Source organism: Haliotis rubra, unplaced genomic scaffold, assembly GCF_003918875.1.
Source record: "Haliotis rubra isolate DU_JTF1 unplaced genomic scaffold, ASM391887v1 Scf231, whole genome shotgun sequence".
NCBI classification, from domain to species: Eukaryota; Metazoa; Mollusca; class Gastropoda; order Lepetellida; family Haliotidae; genus Haliotis; species Haliotis rubra.
Window position 1 is genome coordinate 891,937 of NW_025766348.1, and position 26,846 is coordinate 918,782.

Below are 26,846 nucleotides of genomic sequence, written 5' to 3' on the forward strand. Positions count from 1 at the left end.
ATCATTCCGAGTCAGACGCATATGAAAGAGACATGCACACGGTATGAAAATCCAAAAGCTAGGCTGAAGAAGGAAGAAGTACCCACGAGATTCATTTATACTCCATCCTTCCCTGTTACAACTTACTGTCAGTGGTATTTTTAACATAAATTAGATTAAAGACCGATTGCCAGTCGAATTGACCCCGCTACAAATTGCCCCAGCAAATTGGTCAAATTGCCCCAGGGGGGTAGTCAAAATGCCCCAATTTATTTAAAATGATTAAATATAGACCATAAATGCATAGTTTTGTCAACTCTGATATTATAAAGTGGATCACTTTTTATGGATAGACAACCACTGCAACAAAGAAGTTGTTTATCCATAAAAAGTGTTCCACTTCATCATACCAGCTTCTAAATGCCACTTAAGGAGGTTTGATATTATATTCTTCATATAAAAGTATATACATAGTTATGAGTTTACTAATGGAACATTTATCGGAAATATTACTTCTTAATAACTTTTATATGAAGAACCTAATATTAAAGATGACAAAACTATGCATTTACGGCATATATTTAATTATTTTAAATAAATTTGACCAAATTAGAATGAATGACCAAATTTGCTGGGGCAGTTCGACTGATACCCATGAGATATATATTATCAAAATCAGTTAGAGATTTCATATAAGCTTGAAAATGTTTCGCTATAAGGTTCTTTTCGGTTTGGAGCCCTAAATGCTGCAGTCAACTCGAAACATTGCCGAATACAATGGTAAATCATGAAGTACTTGTTGCTTTCATTGTTTTCGATTTTGTCCAATTTAGGCACGTCGGTATCAGATTCGCTATTTGTCAGTAGTGTGTGCCGTAAAGTTGTTCTGTATTCGCATTGGCTGACAAAATGTCATTCTATGACCAAGTACCATAACTATTTCCATAACCAAAAACTAGGGAAACATTCATTGTCCTGACTAGTATGTTATAATTCACCAGTTTTCGGGGAATAACTTATCTGCGTCGGGTATATTATCTCTGCTCGACCACGCTGGGATCTTCGATGGAGACTTGATACATCATTAATGAGAACTAGGATCCTAATTTTTTTCAACAAATTAAATTACATTTGGGACGTCATTCCATTGTCTGCTTGCTTCATTACTTTTCAGGAATGGAGCGATGTGTACCAGTTTCAAATTAAAACCTTCATTTTGTCATTTTGACATTTAATTTTGATAACAGAAACGAGGCTCCATTGTTTTTAAGGAGTGGAGAGTTACTCGGACATTACCCTCTACATAATTCCAGTGTAATTTTTGTAGCAGATAATTTCTATTTTCCCCCGTCTGAAGCATACTTATTATTTTTAAAATCCCAGACACTCTACAGTCACCCATTTGACACAAAAGGAACTGCAATCACATTTCCAAAAAAATTATTCTTAGGGACTGGTCATATATTAATAGGGTTGGGTTTGCTGGTTGGAACTGTATCACATTTTGCTGACAAATAGTATTTTTGTTAAATGATATGGTCTATTTTTAAATTTATTTTGACCTCAAGCCGTGCCTACGTTTCGCTTGATTCTTCTTTTTCATCTTCACTGGAAGATTGTCTTGCAAGATGTAAAATCGGATCGTATTGATATGGTCTAACATCCAATTCAGAAATGACATCAGGAACATCTTTTACTACTTCATAATCCATGGACACTGTTAAGTTGTGAGGTAAAATCAAAGAGAAAGCCATCAGCAACAGGCACATATGACATCATGTCACGTGATACCCCTCAGCTCATTAAATGTCTGATGTTTCCGTAATAGGCGGAACTACGAGTACGTTTTTCGTGTTTTTATTGCTATTTTACAAACTTTTTGTTCAATTTTAATAACGGAAGGTGACTTTTAGAATATCCTTTACAATATATCGAAAGTTTTGTTTTCGTTCGTATTCTCCTTTAAAATCTTAATTTCCATTTCTGTATGTCTCAGTGGTACCCACAGGAAAATGGCAACCATAATCCTGAGGTAAGTTTATTAACAATTAGTAATAATACATGTAATTGTTCCTTGTTTTAACTTTAAGAAGACAATTAATGTATGCTTTTGGCATTGGAAAAAGATAATAAGAAACAAGGTTACTTTGCAAAACATGTTGCACCCTAAAATGTGTTTCTGTTATTATATGCTTTTGGCATTTTCATAACACTTTAGTTATAGAAGATAATTAGAAATGTAGCCAGTTGTGGTATGTAATGTCCAGCCACTGGCTGCTAGTCATAACAAGAGCAGTTCTTGATGAAGGATAAAGTATATTTTGTTGAAAGTTGGGGAGGAAGGCTGAAAACAGAGAACCTCCCTCCTATAAGAGTTCATGCAGAATAGGTATAATTTAAGCCAAATAGTTTAAATGGCTGTAGCACATGGTTGAAGGCCATGTGTGCTCAGTCAGAGTTACTGCATATGCTGCTAAATATTTGGATAATGTAGGAAATTATATTTTACAATTATGAAGTTGTGAGATAGCCATTAATGAATAGTATTTGTATACAGAACAAAGTACAGAAAGATAAGAATATTGAAATGTTTCTCACCTGAAAACAGATAACCTCCCTCCTATAAGAGTTCATGCAGAATGCATGAGGAGGGCAGGTGAGAAAGGAAGCTCAGAGAGGGGGACCAAAAGGCCAATCAGAATACAGGTAGCATCTGACAGGTGTCAAAGGAAGTCAGATGCTGGACAGTTACATTAGGTGGTGGAAGTGTCTAAAAATAGAGAAGGGGAAGTCCAGGTGAAGCTGGAGAACTCAGAGGCTGCTAAGGGTATTGAAAATTGAAGATGTTAGTGGGCTGACATTCAACTGCAGACAAGGACAACATATAATGGAGACAACATGAAATCATTATGATAATGTGTATGACACTGTGTATATAGACTGAGGGGGATTATGAGAGGGTGGCACTTAAGTGGTCATAACTCAGTCAGAGGTATAGCCACCACCCTGCTACAGAAACAAAGTTACTTTGCAAAACATGTTGCACCCTAAAATGTGTTTCTGTCAGAAAATGGGGACATGAATCAAATGACTGTTATGTCATTCCAGCAAGTTGAAACCAACACAAACTAAGTACCATTATTGAGGATTGACCCCACTTTAGTGAAAATGATAGTCAGCTGATAGTCAGCAGTTATATCTACATTATGGTATGAAATGGAAAGAGATGATATCCCAATCTTTTAAGTTTAAACCTCTTGTTGACAGTAGAAATGACAGAAATGATGATGATTTTAGCAGCTTAAATAAACAATGCTGAATTGGCCCCATATTCAGATGATGTTTTTAAAAACACAGAATAGTGTGCAAATTCAAATGTACATAACTTGTTTATCAGTTAAAGCAACAAGGACATTTCATACCATCATATCTAGGCAATTCCATTTAAACATTTGTATAACATGCTTATACCATGCATGATTACGCATGTTTCTATCGTTTGTTTGTACTCTCTTACCTTGGTCTTAGGCCTCCCTACCCCAGTTACATGGATATGGCAAACACTTTATGTTTGTTACTATAATCTTTAACGTAGGTTCCTTTTGTATACATATTATTACTTTGCATAACAAAGTACTTATTTCATAAATAAGTATCAAAGTAATCTCCATAATACATATAGTTTATCAAATATAACTACAGTACTTTGCCAAGCTACCCACAATGCTTTTTGGTTCTGGTTTCTGTGTATTCGCCATACTGAATAGGGCTTCAGACTTGATGTTTTTATTTAATCTTGGCATTCTTTCACGGTGGAACGAGGTTCGCCCTGCACTCGCCAGAGAAATACTGTAAATCATGAAATTAATGCGTCACATGAATTTAATGCAAGTGCGAGGGTCCAGTCTAAAATGTGTCACGAAATTAATGCGAGCTCAGGAATCTCTGTTGATGATACAATGTGACACCCTGAATCTTTGGTGTTGTTCTTTTTCTTTTCACACTTGTTATTTACCAAATAACCTGAATTGAGTTTGTTAAGCAATGAATGGAAATGAGCTGACGATGTTTTGATAACGCTGCCATGTTTGATCACGTGATTGCTTGCTGCTACTTGTCTTGTGACAGCATGTATAAACGTAATCCAACTTGAAAGACACAAGTCATGTATCAACAAACACGTGGCTGGAGAATGTCCGGTCTGGCTGATGTGCTTGAGTGACTTTAAACAATGACCAGTGATTGTAACCAGTGATAATTACATGTGGTTTGAGATACCTGCAATGAGGAAGTAATGTGTAGTGTCAACAGATTTACGTTTTCTGTCTGTTATTATGTTCTCAAAAGTAGACATGGTCAGACTGAAATGCGTCGCTATAATAATGCAAGAAGAGTACAGACGCATTTTTGCATTAATAAAATGCTCGCATTAATTTCATGATTTACAGTATATGATCCAATCGCTCAACCGCTGCTGAGAACAGTGACAGGTGGTCCAGAGACCGATCTGAGAACTGGTCATTCCAAGTTTTAAAACGAAAGCTGACAGCCATGGCCATACTAGTACCGGACAATCTACCAAAGAAGGTTTTGGTTCAAATGTATTTGTTAAATGCCAAAGACCAGCAGACTGACAATCCCTGCCAGTCATCGAGTCGCAGCCAACCATCTGTTACGATCACTCAAGCAGAGCATGAGAGACAGCAAGAAGGAATAGAAGAAATTCCGCCACCTGTTCAAATTCCGAGAAGAGAAGCCACTACCTCGGAACCTACCCTCAGCGACATTCTTGCAGAATTCTGAGAATTACGGCGGAAGGTGGAGGACAGGGAGAACAGACATGCTCAGAGCTCCCAGGATAATTTTCCTCATTTCACTGGACACAATCTCCAAACTTTAATACACACAACTGTTCAAAGTGCACCTGAGACAACATGCATACTTTCAAAACCGTTACCTCCAGATTCCCCTTCCCCACATAGACCCCGTGAAGGGCAAGCACAGGAAAGACATAATTGAGGCAGGAAATATTTCAATTTGGCAAAATTGCTATTGACAATCTGGAGAGTACAGGATGTCTGGGTTTGCAACAGAAGTTGAGCAGATAACCATGAAGGAGGACGTCAGACTGAAGCGCCCCCTTACCCTAGGGGAATTTATCAAGGCCTTTGGCATGTACAAATCAGTGTTTTGTGATGCGTACCCACACCGCAGAGATGAGATGGACAAATACTAGAGGTTACTAGTGGATATGGCATCACAGTATGGTGGATCACTGTTTTATGAATACCACCATATGTTTGCAACCAGGGCAGCATCTTTTGTTCATCATCATCGACTGGAGCATCATCAATACAAGGATTTATACTACTGTGTCATCAGGAAGATGTACCCGGGCGTCTTATATCTGCCACAATCTCACGCACACGTCTGAGTTCTGTTTTTTGACCAGCAAGAAGGAAAACACCTTCCACCCCTATCCAAGAATTCATGACTAATGGACATCCACGCAATATCATCGAAGGAGTTGAAGTTTGCAACAACTTCAATGATAGTGGTTGCAAAAGAGAACTGTTCATCTTTACCCACAAATGTATCACCTGCCATAAAGATGGGCACTTCCAGATGGACTGCTCCAAAACTACCTTCCAGAAAGAGGAGAGGAAGTGACTCATAGCATCTATGCACATTGATGCAGGGCACCTACAGACCGAATTGTTTGGAAATCCTGATGATTTGTTTGTGGACATTCTGATTAATGCATTAAATGAAGGCTTCCGTCTGCTCATTGAGCCAATCTCCCAGAAAGTGTCCCAAACTGATTGTTTTCGAAAAGGTGTTGTGATCACTCTGTGCAGTACAGGTACACCTGTCCATATACTTCCTTAAAATATTAGGTACATGTGCGCAGCAGTGGCGGTGCTTTGCCATCACACCCCCTGTTCATCAATTCAGGACAACATATCACCAGGACAAGATTTCAAGGCTACCTCCGCTGCACAGAATCAGCATCAATGGTGACTGATACAACACGCATAGCTTCCCTCGCGGAGCGGCTTCCTCGTGCAGTGCTGCCCGGATAGAGGGGCGCCTCATCCAAACACTTGGACTTTGGGTATCAGGGGGCATGGTGGGCGAGCTGCCTCACACGTCAAGCTAGTGATCCAGCAAACTTAAGGTGCCGGGATTGAGCCCACCTGTGACCGGGTGAAAAAACCTTGGAGTCAACATTGTGTGCAGACTCTTTCAGTGTTGTCACAACCCCTAGTGTACAGTACACAACCCTGTGCACTTAAAAGAACCCAAGAATCCATTGGTAAATGACCAGATGGTGGCCACATGAATACGTGCAAACACCTAGTTGCGGGTACAGCAACATGCAGTAAACTTGGACAAAGCACTGTGACTATGTGTCCCAGTCCACCCAGCTGTGATTAGGTACCTCATAAGGACGGGAAAGCCACATTAATTGGGTGCGCCTAATGGCAGCAGGAGTTGCATGAACCCCAGGGAGTTGAGATTGATAATACAATGTGCCATTTGAGATTGACATCCATTGATCAAGCGAAAAACAAAAGCGCCTTTGAGCAGCTGAGCTGGATAATGGTGCTATACAAATAGTAGCATAATGATAATAATAATATAATATATTTAATCAGAATATTTTTTCACTGATATATTGATGTAACGAACTCCCCCTTACAAGCAGCTCAACGAGCTATGTACATTTCTTAATCTACCCGTCACCCAGTTTTGGGGGCATTCATTCATAATTCGCATTCATTCTCTTGGGCCTCAAAACATTCTCCCACAGGAGAAACTGTTTTGGTCCCCCCAAAAGAGTAAGTACCTGGTGTGCTAAGGGTAACCACTTAGCCCTTGGGTCATTGGCAATCAGCTAATGTTTAATGTATTCTTTGTCATGTGATTATTTGCATAAAGATTTTGAATACGTATCACAGATATGTTTTTAAAAATGACTGAGCATCATTGCATTGCCATACTACAACATTAGAAAACTGAATATTCAGAATAATTAATCCAGGCCATAGACCGATTTATCATTGTCTAGATCTGTACTTTTGTGATGATTATATCCGTGTGTACAGAGTTTACAACCCTGAGGTTATATGACAAGAAATGCTGCACCCCCACACTCATTGATAATTTCAGCCTTGATACATATCTGACAAGGTGAGGTGAGGTGAAATTGGGTTTAACGTCGTGCTTGAGAATATTTCGCTCATATGACGACGTGCATGCGTGTGTATGTGCGGCTGCTTGTACTAGCCCAGACTTAAGCTGGTTTTATAGTGCTAGCCCACTGAGATACTATGCCGCAGTGAAGCATGAATACCCCACTCAGACACATTATACTGACTCCGAGCCGACCAGTCCTTGTTGTACCCATTAATACCGAGCGCCAGGCAGGGACCAACAAGAACCATATTTTAACGTCTTTTGGTATGACGCGGCCAGGGATCGAACCCACGACCTTCCGCTCTCTCCGGGCGGACGCTCTAACCATTACACCACGGAGGCGGTTCATATCTGACAAAACCCTGGTTGTATTTTAACAATAACTATTTTGGTTAAGAATAATCTTATCTCTGACAGTTTGGATTGTTTGACTGAATTAACAACATTCATGCCAAACATTCAGTATGGTTACCATAAATTTACAATGAAATATTTAGTGTAAATGAAGAAGTACAAAAGCTTCTTCAGCCCCTTCTCCCGCTCCCTAAATGTATGTAACAATTTTTTATTATCTTCGCAAAAATATAATTCCATTCCATGAACTATGTTTTATATCTAAACTTTTTTAATTAGTTTGCACACTTTCTCATCCCTTGCTGTGTCATTTGTTTTCAAGGACCGACATCCCACACAACACACAAAGACACACACCTATAAAATACACATAGAAAAAAAAAGAAGCAGAGCCCTTATTCTCAAAACGTTCGTAGCCCTAAGAATTCTTAACTTTGATCGTAGCCAATGTGCTGAGAATGGGCTTAAGAAGTTCTTAGGGCTACCAACGTTTCGAGAATAGCTCGCCTGTAGTTATGAGAAAACATCATGAACAAAAATAGGACATGAGTGAAAATTATAACATCATTTTATGTTGACAATGGGAAACCACTTTTGATAGATAGCTACTGACTGGAACACTTACACTGTAGAGCTGTAAGAGGAACTGTATTCTTTGATGCCAGACTTGAAATCTAAAGCTATGGAGGCTTAATTACCACAAGTACTTGAATAAGTGGTTTGCCTCACCTAAGCCAATTCATCCCACAAGTTGTTCATATCAAGTACTCATGTCGGGGAGAAACAGCTGTCCATGGCAGTACTGGAATTATATGCTGCCTGAAAGTGTGTTGTTGGCAGGCATTATCTTGCTGTCAGGTGACATGAGATGATACACAGCGTAGAAGAGTGAGTTTTAATTATCCCCTGCCAGGGCTCCAGCTAACTTTTGGGGGTGTGAGTGTACTTACACATCATATTGCAAGTGGAGGTGTACTGAGAATTTTGAAGGAGTACTGACATGTTTTTGTGTGAGCGAGTTGATGTGGTTTGTCTGGACGATTCACCGTTTTTAGCCAATCGAAACATAGTGACGCATACCGTTGCATGGCAACACAAGGGATTCCTACTGTCGGGGTTTTCTTATGTGTCAAATCCGTTTCGCAAAAGAAACTTAACAAGTATTTATCCGAAAATAGATTTCCATTTGCACGATACGCACGGAAATTAAATGCTAGACGTACGAAGGTATTTATGTGCGTACACGATACGCTTGAAATCTTATATTATGTCGTACTTAATTGATTTTGAGGCGTACATTACGCCTGTACGCCCCTTATCTGTAGCCCTGCCCCGACACGGGGGATATAGTATTAGGCTCTGTCAGTCCGGCCGTCCGTACAAATTGGAATATCTTAAGAACCGTTGACTAGATTCTTTTCATATTTGGTACCTAGGTTCATCACAGTATAAGAAAGGTCCCAGTTAGGTTTGGTGACTTGACATTTATTTCAAGGTCACAAGGTGACTTTAATGTTTTACTCTTGTCAGCTAGATATCTCAAGAACCGTTCACTAGATTTTCTTCATATTCAACACCAAGCTTTATCTAGGGAGGGCGCAGGGCCCAGTCGATTTGGTGACCTTCACTTAATTTTCAAGGTCACAGTGACACGTTGAATATTTCAGTGTGTTAACCTGCATGTTAAGATGGTCAGCGAGATATCTCAGGAACCATTCACTGGACTTTCTTCATATTTGACACCAAGCTTCATCTAGGGAAAGTGCAAGGCCCAGTCAATTTTTGTGACCTTTCAAGGTCACAAAGACACTTTGAAGATTTCAGCATGTTAAATTGCCAGTTAAGATAGTCAGCAAGATATCGCAAAAAACATTCACTGGATTTTTTCATATTTGACACCATGCTTCATCTAATGAAGGCGCAGGGCCCAGTCAATTGTGGTGACCTTCACATAATTTTCCAGGTCACTGCGACACTTCGAAGATTTCAGCATGTCAACCTGAATTCACTGGATTTTCTACATAGACTTTCAAGACTTCCCTTGAATGTTTTTCAATAAGCAATTTCTTTAGTACCACTTTTGCATATTTCATACACTATGACATTCATGTCAAGGTCAAGGTCAGTCTTGAAAATATTTGTGTGTTTGAACAACTAAAAAGCAAGATATCAAGAGAGGTTGACTGGTCATGTTTTTGTTGACCTTTAACTTCATCTTAAACTTTCATTACTATTTAAGTTTGATTTGATAATTTGCGGCGGGTGATTATGTCACCTTAGTGACAATGCTTGTTGCCAATAACATTGATCAGTTGTGATGCCACCCCATACAATAACACAAATCATTAATGCAAGTATCACTAAAATGTTCTCCTGGATGCTAGTAGATGACCATGACAGCTGTCAACACCACAAGGCCTAACAGTGACATAGAAGTACAATTGGCTATACTGCTGGATGTTACAGCACATGTTGTGCTCCTTCAATAGGTTACATATGTTTTTACCACTCTCTCAAGCTGTTGATGTGCTAGTTGTTGAAAGATGAATTAATTCATTTTAGACCAAATTTATGTATTAGTCTTATATGAAGGATAGTTACCTCTATTCTATTAGTTTAGTTTGCGGATACTTGACAGCATGAGAGCAAGTGTGTGCTAATACAGGTGCAACTTTCCTTGGATCGTTGACAGTGAAGAGGACACCTGTTCAATACCTGAAGATTTCATTGAGTGGTAACAGCCAAAATACAAGATTATGATGTGACTGTAGTATTCTTAAAACTATATAGCTAATCTTTTCATTTCCCCAAACAAGGAGGAATTTTATGTGATCAGATGTTTGTTTCTGTTTTCATTTGACCAACTGGAAGTGTATGGTATGTTATGATTTTGAGGCCTTCTGCAAAGCCCTCTTGTTTTATGCTGTTGTGGTAATGTCTGGGATATTTGTAGATTTGTAATTTTGTTTCTTTTTGTTATAGATGGTCAGTTGAGGCATATCGACACAGAGGAACCATTTGTATTCAAGGTATCATCCAATCATTCATATAACCAACTGCGATATGAAGCTCTGGGAGAGGTAAGTTCACACACAAATATAGGCCACAGCATACAGTCATGATCACGAACCCGGAATTGATCATGAACCCAGTGATGCTACACTCGCCTTAATGTCCCTGCCATTCATTCCTCATTTGAAAGTTGAAAAAAATTAACACCAATTATTTCACATTATTTGAAGTTACACAAAATCAAATATTTTCCCATTGACCTTTGTAGTAATATTATTTTATAAAAAAAGTTAACTAATCTCTGAACAGTTATTACATGTACCTGTGCACAGTAGTAAAGCAGCATTACAACACAAAATTACCAGCTTAACCAACTCTTTTTTCAGATTATAGGATGATATACAGACCGAGTCCAATTATACACAAAATTTTCTCCAGATGAAAATGTCTGTGGTCACATCAATATAAATCATATGTTAAAAAACATAGCACCAAATATGGGAAAGCATGGATGTTTTTAAATGTTCATATTGGATAATTGCTTGGAGAATAAAGTTCAAAACATTATCCAAACAATTATCCAAATTTTTATAACTTATCCTATCTCACGGTATGCACTTATCTCTCTTACTTCAACCATGGAGTGGAAACGTGTGCTATAAGCAGAGTTGAACAAAATCTTCTGGCCTCTCTCGCCCGATCACTCCCCACCACCCCCACTCCTGGCCACCTCAGTAGTCCCTGGAAAGCATGCAGGACACTCAGGCTGGTCACATGACACCTTTATCTTGTCATTTTCTTTTTTGTCGCACGGGGGTGCTGTGGTAACTGTGGCTAATACTGATGTATATAGCTTTTTACATCTTGGGAAAGAAGATTCTACGTCAAGGGATGGAAGTTACATGGACCGCAAGCAGACCTTCTCCATCTCGAATCTACACACATCCTGCTTAGAATGCTTTGGTCCTTTGTGTTTGTAGAATTGAAGAGGAAAATCAGGTACAGCCTATGCACCATGTTGGACGATGATAACTTGTTAATTTTAAGAGTAGATTAGGCTCTACTCTAGCTGGAGCAGAGGTCGAAGGTAGTAAGATTTGAGACGATTGTTTTTCTGCCACAGACGCCTCCAGTAGTTCGCCGATCACTGCACCACTGTATCCACCACTTGCTGAACCAGCTAGATTCGGCAACCTGCATCAGCGATCCCTCTGGTTTTCCCGAGACGTCAGACTTCGATTCCTTCGGTGATTCCATCTACTTTGGCGAACCCCCGTATACGCATCAGCCATCTTTGGGCTTTGGCTGCACCCAGACTCCAGACCTACATTCGACGAACGTGTTGAGATACGATTGTAAGATAATAATGTTTATCTACCTCGCAACAATTCATTTTTTCATCAATACAGAGTTTTTGTTCAAAAGAATTAAGGACTAGCAACACAACCAGTAACACATGATATATAAAACAAGCACACTATATTTATTTCTCTCTACCAAGTTCAGTGATTCCCCCTGCTATCATCACATAGGGTGTTCCCTTGGGGTTCATCTCTAAGGCTGTACCTTCGCTTACTGTTACTGCCCACGCATCACTGTTCCTTCTAATTCTGTGATACCTCCCAGTTCTGTGATCCCACCTCAGACTTCTATGGTGATTCATCACAGAACATCTTCGGAGATCCCTCATCAGACTGCTTTGGTGATCCCGTCTTCTTTAACTGTCCGCTTGAGAGATCACTGAAGGCTGTCACAGAAGAGATCGGCGATCTTCCGGGGATCAGCGATCTCTTCTGTGACAGCCTTCAGCGATCTCTCAAGTTTTGGTGATCTCTCATGAATCAGCAATTTCACTGGACAAGTTTCACTTCTGTCCAGCAATTACGACTTGCCCTCGGCGAATGAGTGTTCACCGAATTACATTCAATGAATCCCTTTTGTTTTGGCTTCTGCGTCTCAGCCTTCGAACTTGACATTAGGTTCGGCGAACCTGTCTGTTTTGGCGATCGTGTTCATCTCCTACTAGAACAACGCAGCCGAACCTACCTGTCTCTCGAGGTCATTCCTCGAGATACACAACTCCGCATTATCATAGATTTTGACTTAATGGTGTGAGGCATGGCTACGGCTTTGAAGCAAGTACAGCCAGATATGCTTCAGAAACAGAGTCATCAAGTCCTAACCTAGTGGCACCTATGCCATATTGTTTTTTCGCTCACATGGCAGACATCTTCCCGCGCAAACCTTGTATCTCCTCTATCTCTTTTTCCGAAAGTTGTCTTTTTGGTAGCATTGTGTTCGGCAAGCCGCAGCAGCTAGTTTGTGGATAGCACCTGTTCCTTTCCAATATCCCCGTGGGCTGTAGTAAATCTTATCCATTATTCATTTCATGTTATTTTCCTTTTAATACAACTGTGTCCTTACGCGTAAGTTGGGACACCATCGTGGTCAATCCATCTTTTTTGTATCCATGGACGACAAAGAAGTTTTGTTTAGCCTTATCCTGTATATCCTATGCTTGTCACTTCTCAACCCATTCATTTCGTGTTTGAACGTTCGACCATGGAATAGGGCCTCTGTGAATAGGGCATCTTTGAACTTCTTCACACTTTTCTTATCTCACCGCTGTCGGCTTTCTTGATGGAATACATTTTAGGTCTTAATCCAGCATACTCCGTAATAGGAGTCCCTGCACATTCATCTTTCATTTTTCCGAGTACCTTTTTATCCGCCATGCTGTGTAGGGCGTGGTCTTGGGGGTAATCGCTCGTATCGTACAGGTGTATGTTTTTCGCCGTGTCCTCGAAGACATCCTCGGTCCGTATCGGTGTACAAAACCTCACATTTATCCCCATATTGTTTTTTTTTAGTTTATTATAATAGAAGTCATACATGAGGTGTTTTGATAAATCTTGTATATACTTAATCCGACATACACTGGTCGGTTGAATTTGATGTGGCTCTTGTTCATGTGCAATCAGTTATCACTATAAGTTTTTCTTCCTGGTGTGATATGACTAATTTGACATTAACTCTCCATACAAGGACTTTGATTAAACATCAAAATCCTATGTATTTTGGAAAGCTTCATTCCAAGTGATAAGTACAGTTGCAGATTCCGATAGTGGACGACATATTTTTTCTTGTTCATTAATTTAGGTACAAGGTTTTCAACATTACCTTCCAGTAGTTTGTTATCTCCTAACAAGTTTCGTTGGAAGTTTGACATGCAGTCTTGATCCACCACCAACTTCTCAGGAGCCAGCGGATAACTGTTGTGGGAGGCATGCAACTCTTTAGTATATTCCAAATCCACTTTGAATATGTATCCTATCTCATAGTTTTCAGGGATAGCCATAATGTTCTTTGTTTGTTTTTTATTATTTTGCTATCAATTAACTTGAACCCGCCCGTGGGCAAAGGTTGACTCGTGGCTCAGCCGTACAAATTATTGGCATCGAGCTAGAGGATATGACTGGCAGGCTTATTGGAGTCATAACCTTCCATGTACTTGTTGTTAACCTTCCATGACATTTAGAGACCATGGAAATCCTGCCTCACACCTTTTCTCAATAAATAGGTGCACATCATAATCTGTTTTCTTCAAGAGCATCCCATGACAGACCTTGGCTGGTGTAATGCCAAGCTGGGTCAAGTTTATATTGTCTCAAAGACGTCTTTCTAAAAATTTCGTCCGAAGATGTCGGCAAGTAGTAGCACGTCTGTTTTTAAATACAGATCATGAGATCATGGTAATCGCTGTGATTTCCACAACCCAGTTTCTCCCACACGTTCTGAACATGGTCGTAATCATTCTGCAATATATTGGACTCAGTCAAATTGCTATAAACGGATTTGATGGGTAGTATAAAAGGATTTGATGGGTGGTAATTGTGTCTCCTCAAACTTGGACCAAACGTCCATATACTCGTAGGGGTAGACACCCTTCTTCAACAATAGTCAGTGTATCGATTGAAGGTGAAGGTATCGGGGTCATTCTCCTTCACCAAACTGTCAAGGAATGAACGGAGAAACTGGGCGCCATCTATGCATCTCAGACCGCCCAATCAGAAGATGTATTTTTCCTTGTTGTTGGGGATGCACGTCAGGTCGCCATTGACCTTCGGTATGGACTGCATGATTAAATGTGCATTATACCCTCTGAGATTATGAAACACCTCTGGGATTCGTGTTGTTTCTGGGGTTTATTCTAAGCTTCAAGTTTAATGCATTGTGGGAGGCTCCCCTAGAACGACTCGTGATGTTGCAATGATCTTTCACTGAATCGTTTTTAAAGGGTCCCCGGCATACGTAACAATATCTAGCTCATTGATGAGCAAACTTATCCTGAGGTGTCATATGCATGAGGGAAGGGTACAACAAAACTTTCCTGATTTCTTCGTCTTCGTTTTGTAAGCATGTGAGAAACGTTTCGGCTGCATCGCGGCCTCGGTAAATCAAAGGCTCTTTTGTTTGTCCGTCACATCAGACGACCACATAACCAAACCTGCAAGCTTAATGTTCTTGCGTTTTGTACGTCAATCATGTCTCCTCCTGGGTCGTGGTGGGTGTGAAGTGTTCGATATTTTTTATGAGCGCCTCGAAGTCAGCATAGATAAGTAGGGCATGGGCATTTGATGTTTATGATTGAAATATTTCAGAATGTGTTTTTCTTCTTGGCATGTCGATCCTGGTCGTTGTCTCTCCCACACCTTGACTGTCTTCTTTGTGCACCATAACCGTGCATCTTTCACAAAAATACTTCTTTGCTCTATGAGTTGATTGGTCGTACATCTTTTTCCTGATGGGGCTTATACTGTGCACGATAACTCTATTCCCCACGTGTCCGAAGACGTTGATGGCTGAATTATTTTGTTTTCAAACCTTAGGGATTTGGGAGATGGGGATGGATCTATGCGATTCTGTTTGTTGAATGACATTTTGACCGTAAACTGTTATTTGATGCTTTTTAAATCATCTAACTCCTCGTCCATCTTGCTGGCTATGATGGGTTTAACGATGTCGACGTCAATAATAGAATTCAGGGTCATCCGCCAGCCTCTGAGATACTTACAGCGTGTTTTGTGGGTACAAATCTCAACTCTACCGATTTGGTGTCGTCGAGCAATTTCATCAATTGAGCTTTTCTCTTGCAAGAATAGCCTGTCAGTCTTCGTTCTCTCGCTTGACACTTGAAGTCGTGTACAGTGCGAGGGGTTGACATGTTTATGTCCAGCAATGTCAACAATTTGGCTTTCCTCATGCGAGAATAACCAGTCAGACCACGACTTTTCGCGAGAGCTTTGAGTTCTCTGACAGTAGCCATGGTTGCTTATATTCACATGCAAAGTCAAATGTCTAATTGGTTGTTTCAATATGCAAGAGAAAAACTAACCCTTGCTTATATCCACGTGCAAAGTCAAATGATTAATTGGTTGTTTTACCTTTGAATGAATGGTTAGCATGGTAGGCAAGCTGTCTATGGCACCAGGCCAATATTTCAGCCAGTAAGGTGGTGCGTGGATCGAGTCCTTGTATTTTTGGGTGTCGTTTTTAAAAAAAAATTATAGTCAGTTACGTTTGTTGAGATAATCTTTCTTCTTTTCATAAATAACTTGGTTTCGTACACTGTCTGCCCCATGGGATTTACACAAGCTATAATGGCATTAACTTCAACACTGCAAACATTTTACGTGTAGTTCACGTGACCTTTCCTAATTAACATCATGTTTATTCGCAAAATTCAGACGCCCCATTCCTGCCGCAAGTCTTGGCCTTCCTGAGCAGCACATATTTGCATTATATATAGATGAACATAAGTCTAATTGCTTGACGAGCAGCAGTGCTGCTGTTATGCCTAAGGTCAACTTGTCCCAGGGAAGGCATGTAATACTGCAAGAGTGTTGGCAGTTCACCAAGTTTTTTAAGCTTATATGGAACCAAAAACTACCTAGGTTCTTTGTAGGCTCCAGTCCTAGGTTTGGGAATTCCCAGGAAAAACTATCAAAATCCAAGCAAAATACCCAGGTTCATTGTAGATTTCTGTCCTAGGTTGGGAATTCCCAGGAAAACCTAGCAAAATCCAGACAAAATTCAAGCAAATCCAAGCAAACTCCAAACAAAATCCAAGCCAACTCCAAGCAAAATACCTAGGTTCGTTGTAGGTTCCAGTCCTAGGATTGGGAATTCACAGTAAAGAATCAATCTCCAAGCAAATACAAGCAAATACAAGCAAATCCAAACAAAATCCAAGCAAATCTAAGCAAACTCAAAGCAAAAAATATACCCGGCAAAATCCCTAGTCTGGGAATTCCCAACCCACATTAGAGATTTGGGATGGGATAGGAATATGTTTACCAAACACAATTCCACCCAAAAGACAACTTTTGGAAAAAGAGATAGAGCAGATGCAAGGTTTGCCCATGAAGATGTCTGCCATGCGAGGGAAAAAACAATATGGCATAGGTGCCACTAGGTTGTACAATATATGGAACAAAAAATAAGGAAAACAAAACTATAGAAAAACACATTTTGCCACCCACAAATGTAGTGGTACCTACTATCCAAGATTTCTACAATCGTTTGGATGGTCTAGAGAAGCGTGCAAAGGAGGCTGCAAAAATGTTGGCAGAAGCCTTATGTATGCTGCGAACTAAAGAAGAGGAAGAATCTAGCATCCAAGGAGAGGAGAGGAGGAAGAAGAAAAATTGGAAGAGATTGTAGAAGAACAAAAAGAAACAAAAGAAGGCATACAAAATATTGGACATGTGCTAGAAACTATACAAAAATGGACATACATATTTGTTGCTGCTATGACAGTATGGAAAGTTGGCAATAGGGAAGAAGACCAATTTCCTGCAAAGAAACAAACTATTGCAACTGTCCAAAACAAAAAAGATGCTTTCCATATGGAGTAGACAACAACAACAAAATATATTAAAAAAATGATGAGGCGCTAGGAGCCGAATGGGACCGAAAGGGCACGATGTGCGTGTTGGACTACTTTTTGGTCTTCTGTAGTCGTAGGCTGCATGTTGCTGTATGTTTTTGTAATTTTCTGTATACGGAGAATGGAAGACAAAAAGTTGTCCAATACACAGAAAAGTAGTCAAAAAGGGTCTCCACAGGCTTTTTTCCCATTGCTTTAACATTGGTGGGCCAGAACCCCCCATTGTGTATACTGCTGACGTCAACGGCAGTGATAGCACTAGGACACTGTATCAGTCAACATACAGTGTCATACAGAGAACATTGTGTTCGAACACATTGACCTTACGGCTGAGTGCGTCTGACTCTTCAAAACAGACCATGATTGACATGGGTCAGGTTTGACGTTGGTAGAAGAGTGATTGGTGATGTGTGATGTTCACGTACAAGAGTAGGTTTTGCCTGAACAGCAGTAATGATGGTCTGGCTCATGTTTACAGACAAGTAGGTGAACGTTTAGCACTGAACCGTGTTCAGCAAGTCCGACCGTTTGGAGCCGGTAGCTTGATGGTGTGTGTGTGTGTGTGTTGGGGGGGGGGGGATCATCTGCGGCAATCTCAAAATGAGGCTTGTGATTATACATGGCAACCTGAAAGCTGAAAGATACAGGGATGAAGTTTTGCGACCAGTTGTGTTGCCATTTATCCAGCAACAACCACGTAGCATTGTCTACCAACACGATAACGCAAAGGCCCCAGGCAGCAAAACTGCCAAACGACTTTCTGCATAACGCTGACATTGTTATTTTGCCGTAGCCAACATGTTCTCCCGACTTATGGGACTACCAGCACCAGCTGTCACTGTTCAACAACTGGAACAATGTATCCTTCAGGAATGGCAAGGCATCATGACTAACGTCATTCATCATCTTACATCTTCGATGCCTCAAAATGTTTTGGCATGTGTTGAAGCCAGTGGTGGTCACACTCACTACTGATTCAACATTTGATGACATTTTGCAGACAAAAATGCCTTGTTCATTTGTGTAAAAGACTATGATACTTTGTGTCTTTCAGTGTCAGTCATATGTTACTTTCGACTTTGCATGAAATGAAATTTTCTTTGAATTGAATTCTCTGAGTGAGTGAGTGAGTTTTACGCTGCACTCAGCAATATTCCAGCTGTATGGCGAAGGTCAGTCTGGACCAGACAATCCAGTGAGCAACAGTATGAGCATTGATCTACGCAATTGGGACATGATGACATGTGTCAACCAAGTCACCGAGCATGACCACCGGATCTCGTTAGTGTCCTCTTAAGACAAGCATGGGTTACTGGAGATCAATTCTAACCCGGATCTTCACGGGTATTGAATACTTTATTGAAATTAAACAGATTTAGACAATAACTAACGAATGACAGGGAATGAACATCTTTTCCCTATTACTAAAAGTTCAGGATTCATGGCTCGCCGTTGTGTTCTTGAGATATTTTGCAGTTGGAGGTGGTCTGTTACAATACATGCATGGTGGATATGAGCCATAGTGAAATGCCAAAGCAGGATATCTATGGTGCCAGTATGTTGCCTCGATAATACTGTCCATTGACAACATGCAGCTGTGTTCTGGCAGTCACAGTGTTTCCATCAACCCAGCATCTGATCTGTTTCCATGCATTGATGTTCGTGTGATGTCTGTTGGGACACCTCAAGACACACACACCTATGCTATAAAGTCCATAGTTAAACTCATCTGACATTACATAAGATCTCAGTGATTTACCATTTCTTTGCTGTGAACTCTATTGGCATTAATTATTGTACGAAACATGGTTGCCAAGCATGAAGACGATTTCTAAACATCTGGTCAGTTACTTGAACACTAGCTGCCCATTTCGAGTGAACAGCAACTGGTTAGCTGTCACTAACTACACAAATGTTTTCTGCAAGGAGACAAGCTCGGATAAAGAGTCTACAGTACCACAATTGATATACTTCTCTGTGATTACTGCCCCCTCACAATAAGATGAAACATCTTCCACCAATAATGTTTTAATATTGAACAAACTTTATGGATAACAACTTCTTTTATTTTGTGAGTGTGACGTTTCGATGCAGATTCTTGTACTGTTGTCAAGCAGGAATGGAGCATGAAGAGAAGGGAATGTAGGAATGGAACATGAAGAGAAGGGGAATGCCACTCAAAGAAGCAATAATGCTTTATCATTCTGAATCTGCTAATGATCCTCACAAAGGAATATGCTGAGCACTTTAAACGGCTGTGAAGCATCCAGCCCACACAGAGCATAACCTTGATTAAATTCTTATGGGTTCGTAAGACATCTATCATTTTGGGAAGCCTGGAATGAACCCCAACCCTGGGGTAATGTCGAAGACCCACATTATCTGTGTATCCTCTGTTGAGCAGAGATCTGCACTGTTATTAATGTCAATGTGATGTGTCCTTCATCAGTCTGCATTCAACATGGGAAGGTGGTGCTACTTCCATGTTGTTTCCAAAGAGGCCAAAGAGATTGTTGGGGGAGGTATTGATGAAGAGGCATGATTTTTCTGCCATACCCATATGCATGTTATATCCAAGAACCACTTGACTATCTGTATTATCATTTGTTTCACACTGCAAGAAAATGGAGAGCTGAGGCAAGGAAACATCCGGAGGCTGCCATTGTGTGCAGGAGAGGCTGTCAGGTCATGACCTGAGATAGGAATGGATCAGCACGGGACAAGCGATACTGCTATTTTTCCGAGTGGGACCATCAATCATGTCTTGGTATTTTCCAACTACAACCAACTAGCATGGAGGATGCAGATGATGAATCTGATGTGGTGTATTTGGCCAGATGTGCTCTGGAACACATGTTATATTTGGAATTGTGTATTTAAATGTGCTCTGGCTGGATGATTCAGTTCTAATGGATTGTCAGCAGCAGCCATTGTAACATGGGGTATACATAGATCAACGGTTTCATACACAAGGTTTATGTGTGAATACAAATGTTTAGAGGAATCAAATGGAATCCTATTGTGTCATGGTAGAACATAGATTGCAATCTTTTGTATATTGTAAATTTCTAATAAAGATTGTAATGTTTGGATACTGGTTTGGAAAGTTTGAGACTTTACTTCAACAGAAGTATTCAACAACTCACTCACTCACTTTCCCATTTCAGGTTATCACAGATCATATCTACAACCTGATGGAGGAGGAGGAGGGTCTCAACCGGATCAATGTCCCTGTAAGTTTGGTAAAGCTATAATCCTACTAAAGTAATGGCAGAAATAGATAGAACATTGTTTGGTTTTTCAACTTTACAGAGTAAACGTTTGATGTTCATTGTAACAATTTGTAGCCGTGTGGTATTTTTCATTCTGCAGAAACAGAAAAGTGGGGTATTTTTGTACATAGTTTTGGCATAATTCAGTCCATGCATAATTTATTATATACAGAAAAAAAATCAACAAAAACAATATAACTTTTCAATAAAATATTAAAATTACCTTAAGTGCGATTTGGGTGCTGTAATAGCACTCATGTCATGTCATTTCATTTTCTGGTCTTGCTTGTTTACTAACACTGGTCACCATCTTGGTTCTTCTAATTTTCACCTTCTTCTTTTTCTGAATTGGGAACCATCCCAATTCACTTCAATTCTACTTTTCCATCAGTAGACTCACTTCCTTTGTCACTTACCTGCCACTGATTGGCTTCTTATGCCAAACAATTATTTTCTTGGCAATGATTGGCCCTATTGGTCCTTCATAGCTTTCCTGTTGCCTACCTGTGCATTGTCTCTCAGTGTGTGTGCCTGTGTCCTCACTGAGAGACATTCTCTTTTGTGCAGGTGAGTCAGCCCTTTCACTATTTCATTAAAAAGATAAGTTAGGCATAAGTTTGTTAACTTTATTAAATATCAATATATGTTAAACATTTGTTAAATTTATTAAATATTAATTAGGCATATACATCAATGCTAACTTAGAATAAATAACTATATACTTGGCACATATACTTATTATTATTATTACTACAGTATCATACTGTTAATTGATTGATTCAATGTCTGTGATATTGGCATACTGTCACTGGATATAGTTATACCTTGACCATACTTTACTTATTGTTTTGCAAATGTTGTTAAATGTGATACAGTGTGTACCTATCTCCCCATTGAGAGACATTCTCTTTTGTGCAGGTACACACGCATACCTCTTCACCATCATCAATAAAGAATATTCTTGTTGGCTGTCGTTGACAATTAAGTAGTATACACAATGTAAAAATTGAGCCCTTGGGAAGTCTCTAATCCCGTCCCCATTGTGTATACTACTACTGATGTGCATGTAAAATCTGATGAAAATCGGTTTCTGAAATATTGACTTTTAAAGAACCACTAAACTTTGTTTTTTGTTACTCTTTTAACCATTACATATGAAAGATTTGTGGTTAGTCTTATGCGGAACACCAAATTTATTCTTTAAAAACTTGTGGTTAATTAATACCGAGCGATTAAAAGTGGCCAAAAAGTCGCCTGCCTCCCTCTCGCCCGCCAACGAAACCACAGACAGGTTACGTAACTCTGTCGCCAGAGCACTGCAGTGACATCATATGAGGAACGATTTTCAGTTAGTTGTATAGAAAATGTGTAGCACGCTCATCATTTTGATGATTTTCGACATCAACGACGGACACATGCGAATCGTTGCTTTGTCGTCAATTGCTCCTAGGGTGAGGGCAATGGTGTCCCCATGCACAGATTTCCACAGGACCCGCAGTTTCGTGCTAAATGGGTTATGTTTGTGAGAGCGGGTTGGCGTTGTGGAAGCCTGAAGCGATATCTTACTTGTGTTCAGATCGCTTCACAGAAGTTAAAGAATCAAAACTACTTACTAATTCTAGTAAAATATGCATATGATTAATGACCATAAAAGTTTCTATGACACAACTTGTAACATAACGATTTCTTTCCTCGGAAGTGAGTTTGTGGTCGGTAACAATAATATTGTAAGTAGTATTATATATTCACACCCACCCGCCAGCTGCCACGAGAGAAATTGTTATATTATACGCTATGTCATGCAAAATCCTATTGGCCATCAATAAAATACATATTTTACTACCAGTAGAAAGTAGTTTTGATTTTGTAACTTCGGTGAAAACAAACCTAAATACCATTTATCCTCAGACTGGCGGATGTTCCCGACAGGGCCGCCATTTTAAAAATAAAAAAAATCTGTTAGAATTAATGAGATTATAGTTTGTTTTCATCAAGTTAGAAAATCAAGACTACTTTCTACTAAATGAGTTAAATATGTATTGGAATCATAACCAAACGGATTTTGCATGACACAACTTATAACATAACGATTTCTTCCACGGAAGCGTAGGTGGGGGTCGAAGTCACAATACTGCGACAAATTCCTTCTACATTCCCATGGTTAATGTCCATCACCAGTATGTAGATACTAGTCAATGTGCGTCTGTATATTTGGTCTTATAATCCTAATTAGTTTATTATCATACTTGTATGCATTTTGAAACTAAATAAAAGCAGGCGATCTGCTGATACTTATAGTGAATTTATAACAGAACTGTAATATCTAGACATTTTATAGTTTGCCAATGTGAATCATAATTAGCACACACACCTAGTGCATGTTGTCTGTCTCATTACACTTCACGGCGAAAACAATGATTTTGTTGAATGCTCACGACAAATGAATAAAAACAAAATGCACAACTTATAACATAACGATTTCTTCCACGGAGGCGAGGTGGGGTCGAAGTCACAATACTGCTTGTGACAAATTCCTTCTACATTCCCATGGTTAATGTCCATCACCAGTATGTAGATACTAGTCAATGTGCGTCTGTATATTTGGTCTTATAATCCTAATTAGTTTATTATCATACTTGTATGCATTTTGAAACTAAAATAAAAGCAGACGATCTGCTGATACTTATAGTGAATTTATAACAGAACTGTAATATCTAGACATTTTATAGTTTGCCAATGTGAATCATAATTCGCACACACACCCTAGTGCATGTTGTCTGTCTCATTACACTTCACGGGTGAAAACAATGATTTTGTTGAATGCTACGACAAATGAATAAAAACAAAATGCAAATATTAAAATTAAAACAGATTAAAGTTATAGGAACAATATCAGGCCATTACCTTGTTCGAGGAATGTATCCATCAATATCCACAAAACTGTTCCAAATGATGTGTCTTTTAACAGTTTAATATACGAAAAAGTGATAAATCTTTTCAGGTATTGGTGTATAGTCTCATTGGTCACCCAACATAGCACACCTGGCAACTAATTGCATAATGTCCGCCTTTCTTTAAAAACAGTAATTTAGTTAGCCAATAATGGGCAATCAATCAATGTATTGCGGTTAATCCTTTGAAAGAAGGGACGTTGTTTTACGCCAGACACCGACACGACAGAGTGTATTCAGTATAGATTAGTAAATCTACATACATAAACACTACCTTTGACAATTCCGCTGTTTAAGATAAAGTAATTAATCAATCAGCGTATTATCGGTTAATCCTTTGATCGATGTTTATAATGTTGAATATTTACTCCAGACACAAGAAATGCCCAATGGGAACCTTTGTCGGGTAATCTAAGTGTGTTACCACTAATTATACCTGTTATAAATTCATTAACTGACCATCAAGTGAATGATGACAAATAACATGTGTAGGTTTATACCACCTAACACGGGTTACAACAAGGGAGTATTAATTGCTGTATTGCATGTGAAAACTTATGGGCGACACTGTTTTGAGAATACAAACAGATTTTTACATGACATGATTAATTATCGAGGTAAAAACACAGAAATGGGATCAATTTGGATCAGTCATTATACAAATAGGGCCCTAACGACACCAATCGATTTTGACAGAATCGTCTAGGAAAACAAGTTATAACTCGGAAACTAGGCAAAGCAGGAGACAAAATTAAATGACAGTAGATTGTGAGAACATACAGCTTTAATTTTCCACAACAATTGTCACGATTTCAGGTTTATACAAGCCTGTAAACAAGATAATTTAACCCCTAAAATGTAGATGAATTCTGCATCGGCCCTCAAAGCTATTCCTCATATGACGTCACAGAGGAGCGCCGCTCTGATTGGTTGAAATTTCGTTCGCGGGTTAGAATTGTGCACTGTTGTCAAAAAGGTCGATTTAAGTCAATTAAAGGTCGAATGAGTAGTTTTAATGACGGGGTTTCATTTATAACGATGCCAGTCAGTGATTTATGTATTTGTACCCCCTAGGGTTTATGTGACCTTTAAGTGAGCATGGGATCGGTCGGGAAAAGGCAAAATGTCCAACTTTTTGTCATAATTAAGTCTTAATTAATATAATGAAGTCATCAAGAGTATTCCCAATGCCGTTTTGCTATAGCGTAACCATCTGCTGAGATGCATGCAAAATTTCACGAAAATCGGTGAAATAGTTTAGGAAATAATCACTTTTAGTGGGCATGGGATCGGTCTGGCGAAAGGCTAACAATCCAACTTATTGTCGTACTTGTTATATATTATCGAGGCGAGTGGTGTTTTTAGCTGAATGAAACGCAGGTCTCAGAAGTCATCACCTCGCTACTGTCTCAGGGGTTGCTACAGATGTCTGAAAGTGAATGAAACGCATATCTCGGCAGTTCCTACCCGGGTCGTCGTTTTGGTATCGTCGAGCGAGCGATGTTGGCGAGTCGCAGTGTGTGTCTCGGCTCAGCTATTATTCACCATGTTCAGCTCGCTATCGAGCTGGCTGGCCACATAGCATACCACAACCTAACAGCACATACAAATAATCATGAGAATTATCATACAGTGGGCGATCTAAAAGGGACTGTGTCGTGAGGTACGATCATCAACTCCTCTCTGACGAATGCTTTCGGCGGTCCGTACAAGTTCGTTCGCCGTCTTTGATGTCGACAAGGTCTACGTTGTACGTTTTCATGGACCATATCGGATCGGTGGCGCGATTTCTTCTGTCTCCCTTGTATTCTCCCGGCTGGTACAAGTACCTAACGCTGACCAGGTCTGGTAATGTTTCTCTATTTTATCGCGACGTGCTGCTGCCGACGACGATTCGACAGATTTCATTTTGATGGCTTTGACGGGTCTCTTACCCATGAGTCTGGTGCCTATGTTGTTGATGGCATCCACCACTCGCGGAAAGCGTACGACCCATTCCGTGTTTCTGTTTTTGGGATCCATTAAATCCTGCGAGTACTGATGTGACAACAGACGTTCGGCTAAGGTGTGATTGAATCTCTCGACTATGGCTTGGCTTCGGTGAGCTCCCGCCACACCTCGTCTCACCTGGACTTTGTGCTTGGCCAGCAGTTGTGACACGGCTCCCATGAACTCGCGTCCCGGATCGATTTGCAATACGGCAGGCCAGGTCAAGCGACTGTGTTTGTATATGCGTTCTAAGGCTTTGGCGACTCCGTTCGAATCTTGGCGACATCGATGACTGTCAGGGTGTACTTGTAGGTTTTACGCCTCACCCTGTCGTGAAGGAGAAACAGGAGGTCGGCTTGGTGGACGCGATTCGGCGTTGAAATGTCGAATTTTCTTCTCCGGATGTGTTGAAGCGCCGGAAGGTAGACTTGCCAGATGTTTTAAGCCAAGCTTTGGCGACGTCTTCCGAGACTCGAGCGGCTTTGGTGAGTTTCGGGATGGCGTCCACGCCTTTCCAGTACCCGCGTGGGCTGTAATAAATTTTCTCCATGATGTATGTATTGTGTGCATTTTAATTATTTAATATGTGCGTGTGTCCATACGCGTAAGTGGTGACTCCGTCGATGGCAATCCATCGTTTCGTGTCCATGGGAGACAGCGACGTCTTGTTCATTCTCAGTCCGTATATCCTGTGTCCGTCACTTCTCAGCATGTTCATCTGGTGTTTGAACGTCTTATTCTTGAACAGGGCTTCCTTGAATCTGGCGTGCTTGATGTGTTTTTTCACCGCATGTTTTTTCACGCCTTTCGCCTTTTGGATTTCATCGTCGTCGTCTTTCTTGATGGAATATATCTTGGGTATCAAGCCGACGTACTCTTTTTTGTTGACTTGGCTGTGTGCATAGGGTGATCTTTAGGGTAGTCGCTGGAGTCGTACAGGTGCATGTGTTTCTTCATGTCCTCGTACACGTCCTCGGTGTGAATTTCCATCAGCAGGGAATCTGTGTCCATGTACAGCACTTCGCACCTGTCGCCGTACTGTTTCTTCAGCTCGCTGTAGTAGAAATCGTACATCTAGTGTTTGGATAAGTCGGATAAGTCGAGGATGCTCATCCCCAATAAACGGGCCGGTTGAATTTG

At 40.1% G+C, this 26,846-nt stretch overlaps 1 protein-coding gene and 1 long non-coding RNA gene across 6 annotated transcripts in view; one reads left to right on the top strand and one right to left on the bottom strand.

The window, feature by feature from the left end:
* The window catches only part of LOC124278115, a 133,841-nt gene extending 130,985 nt beyond the window's left edge, over positions 1–2,856 (bottom strand). Inside the window, exon 1 of the long non-coding RNA XR_006898986.1 lies at positions 2,578–2,856. This is a non-coding gene — a long non-coding RNA (uncharacterized LOC124278115). The remainder of the gene's footprint in view (positions 1–2,577) is intronic.
* The window catches only part of LOC124278112, a 228,659-nt gene that overhangs the window by 138,871 nt on the left and 62,942 nt on the right, over positions 1–26,846 (top strand). For 4 of the 5 annotated variants that reach the window (XM_046713860.1, XM_046713859.1, XM_046713858.1 and 1 more), the window contains 2 exons: positions 10,516–10,613; positions 20,662–20,727. In XM_046713860.1, the coding sequence (XP_046569816.1) occupies positions 10,516–10,613; positions 20,662–20,727 (164 nt within the window). The remainder of the gene's footprint in view (positions 1–10,515; positions 10,614–20,661; positions 20,728–26,846) is intronic. The other variant, XM_046713861.1, reaches the window with a different exon arrangement.